Here is a 3678-nt window from a genome sequence, read left to right on the forward strand (position 1 = left end):
ACAATTTTCATTGTGAGTTATAATTCACCATCTCAGGTTATCATTAGGGGGAAATGACAGCAGCACAGTGTTCAATATATTGTACTTTCGGTATCTAAATGATACAATGTTGTTTACATTGCTCATGAGGACAGACCACCTTATTTGCAGATTCTTGAAATTGTAATTTAATTTGTAATTGATTGTGGATTTTGTATCCAGTTTTCACTTTATGTATCTTTATACAATGTTTACTACTTTGCTTATGAGGACAGACAGCCTTATTTACAGATTCTTGAAATTCAATTGTAATTTCATTTGTAAATAGTTACATTCATGTGGATTTATCCAGTTTGCACATTTGTATGCATGCACTTATAGGTGCATTTGTTGTTGTTGAAGGCCTGGCTGTTACAGTCTTTATTTACACTATTTTGTTGTAGGCCTACTGGCCTAGATGTTTATGTAGTTTTAAAGCACCTTGGCTTTGTTCTGAATGCACTTTGTTGTAGTTATCCTACAGAGAAAAGAAAATGCACTTGACTTGGAATTAATGTACTGTATGCATTCAAAAGTGCTGAATAAATGTTTTATGGACCCATAATACTGATTATTATTTAAGTTAAGTTTTGCCATAATCATTTATTTTTCCATAATCAGGCAACTGAACAACATTGGTTAAAAATGTATACATTATATATATTTCTATTAATCATTTTCGGCCTTTCGGCATTCGGTTTTCGGCCAACTTTTTCCTATTTTCGGTATCGGTTTCGGCCAAGAATTTCCCATTCGGTGCACCCCTACTAAAATACTTATAATCAACGTTTTGTTTGCTCCTATTCCAGGATCATCATCGTGTTAAAGAACCGGATCTATGTGTACAGCTTCCCAAATAATCCCGTCAAACTGTTTGAGTTTGACACCAGAGATAACCCCAAAGGTGAGAAGTCCTGCTTCAAGATTCAAAGATTCAAAGATTCAAATGTGTTATCCTCATATGCACATGAGCTACAGAGTATAAATGGCAATGACATTATCTGACCTGAGCCCCTCCAACAATGCAACATATACAATCAAATACCACATAGTACAAGAAGTCTCTATATATATAAGTAGAATATGATATGTACAAGAACAGAATATGAAATTACATAATGTAAATGAAGACAACATTAAATACGGTTTATTGCGTTGATAACTATTTAGATACATAAGTAAATAAGTTCTGTTTCCTCCATCACTGTTTTTGTAAATGAATGTAAGAAGGGGGTCTCCTTTTATTCCAGGTTTGTGTGATTTGTGTCCCAGTCTGGAGAAACAGCTGCTGGTGTTTCCAGGTCATAAATGTGGAAGCCTGCAGCTCGTAGTGAGTCTCACACCCACAGGATCACCTGAAGGAAATCAGGGGGTTGACATTGACTTATCTTTAGCACTTCCTGTCCCCTTTGTCCGGAGGTCAATGGTTTTCTGAATGTGTTTTTGGTTATTATCCTGAAATAATAATCATTTCTCAGATTTGATTTTTTTTTAGAATTGTAACATTTTTCTCAAATTTTACATTTTTCTCATATTTAGATTTTTTTCACATATTTAGATTTTTTTCTCATATTTAGATTTTTCTCATATTTTAATTTTTCTCATAATTTGATTTTTCTCATATTTAGATTTTTCTCATATCTAGATTTTTTTCTCATATCTAGATTTTTTTCTCATATTTAGATTTTTTTCTCTTATTTAGATTTTTTTCTCTTATTTAGATTTTTCTCATTTGATTTTTCTCATATTTAGATTTTTCTCATATCTAGATTTTTTTCTCATATTTAGATTTTTCTCATATTTAGATTTTTTTCTCATATTTTAATTTTTCTCATTTGATTTTTCTCATATTTAGATTTTTCTCATATTTAGATTTTTTTCTCAGAATTTTAACTTAAATCTCGGTTTTTGACTTTTTCTCATATTTAAATTTGTTCTCAAAATGTTAACTTTTTTCACATCCTCCCTGCACCGCTGTACAGAATATGTTCAATATAAAACAATCTTGTTTTTTCTCCAGGATCTGTCGAACACCAAGCCCGGCACGTCCTCAGCTCCATTCACCATCAACGCCCATCAGAGTGAGATCGCCTGCGTGGCTCTGAACCAGCCGGGCAGCGTGGCGGCGTCCGCGTCTCGCAAAGGAACATTGATCCGTCTGTTCGACACCACGACACGAGACAAACTGGTGGAGCTGCGCCGGGGAACAGACCCCGCCACACTCTACTGGTAAACACCCATCACAGAGCCATAGTGTGTCTCCCTCATCCTATTAAGCTGGAAACTATTATTGTATTAATTGTATACATTTTTTCAGTTTTTTTTTTTTAAAAGTATGCATCTTTGGGTTTTGGACTGACGACAGGACATTTAAATACCTTGGACTTTAAGGAAACAAGGATATTGTCCAAAGTACATTTCATAGTTTTAACTATAGAATAAACAGCTCTTAGTATTAAATCAAAAAGGTGTCAGTGTTTAATTAACTTAAAGTCTTCCGTTTGCAGGGAGGGAAAGTAAGCAATCACAGCGACTCTTTCTGGGACCCTTTAGAGCTAAAAGAAACGATAAAAGACGTTTGTTTGAGGCTCTGATTCTCTTATTTGTTGATTACTTTCCCAGCATCAACTTCAGCCACGACTCGTCCTTCTTGTGTGCGTCCAGCGATAAAGGAACCGTCCACATCTTCGCTCTGAAAGACACCAAACTGAACCGCCGCTCAGCGTAAGACCAGCTTCCTCCAGCTTGGCTCCACCTTGGCTCCACCTGCTTCTGTGCCATCAGGCTGCATCGAGGCACGAGCAGACACTATTCAGTGCAAACCTCTTTAAATGCTGTCTCACCTCGGATAGGATCATTATTTTTTCTCAGAATGTTGACTGTCTAATTTATTGATCCCCCCCCCCCCACATTTAGACTTTTTTCTCAAAATGTTAACTTTCTCTTTTTTACTTATTTTTCCCAAATCTTGATTTTTCCTAATAATTTTTTTATTCTGCATAAATATATAAATATATATTTATATATAATTATATAAATATATATTTATATATAATTATATATATTAATTTAAACTCTCACACATCTGTCCTACCCTGTGTTTCCTTGTCTCTTCTTCCTGACTTGCTCTACCTCCTGAAATTTTACGCAGGAATTAATAAAAGTGTGTGTGTGTGTGTGTGTGTGTGTGTGTGTGTGTGTGTGTGTGTGTGTGTGTGTGTGTATGTGTATGTGTGTGTGTGTGTGTGTGTGTGTGTGTGTGTGTGTGTGTGTGTTCAGGCTGGCGCGTGTGGGGAAGGTGGGCCCTGTGATTGGTCAGTACGTGGACAGTCAGTGGTCGTTGGCCAGCTTCACGGTTCCCGCTGAGTGCGCCTGTATCTGCGCCTTCGGGAAAAACACGTCCAAGAACGTCAACTCCGTCATCGGTGAGCGAAACCGGGCCGGAGGCGATGTGTCATTTCTTTTAGACTGACTTTAATGATTCTCTGATCAGATGGTGGTTCCTCTCCTCTCACAGCTCAGTTTGTTGTTTTCTTCACCTGGTTTTATCTCACCCTTTGACCCGGGCACTTTCTCATTTCTCAAATTCCCCTCCTCGACTCCTATCCTCGACTCCTATCCTCGACTCCTATCCTCGAGACTTAGTTCCGCCCACAGGAG

The 3678-nt window shown here is 37.1% G+C and overlaps 1 protein-coding gene across 1 annotated transcript; it reads left to right on the forward strand.

Moving 5' to 3' along the window:
• Positions 1 to 813: 813 nt before the first annotated feature.
• wdr45 (WD repeat domain 45) lies at positions 814 to 3525 on the forward strand (the record flags this gene model as incomplete). The annotated part of the gene is made up of 5 exons (XM_010770217.1): positions 814 to 922; positions 1269 to 1348; positions 2039 to 2247; positions 2641 to 2742; positions 3298 to 3525. Coding segments are annotated over 5 exons (693 nt in total), but the record flags the coding sequence as incomplete, so codon positions are not given.
• Between the last annotated feature and the right edge of the window lie 153 nt (positions 3526 to 3678).

Source organism: Notothenia coriiceps, unplaced genomic scaffold (genome assembly GCF_000735185.1).
Source record: "Notothenia coriiceps isolate Sejong01 unplaced genomic scaffold, NC01 NC01_scaffold00008588, whole genome shotgun sequence".
NCBI classification, from domain to species: Eukaryota; Metazoa; Chordata; class Actinopteri; order Perciformes; family Nototheniidae; genus Notothenia; species Notothenia coriiceps.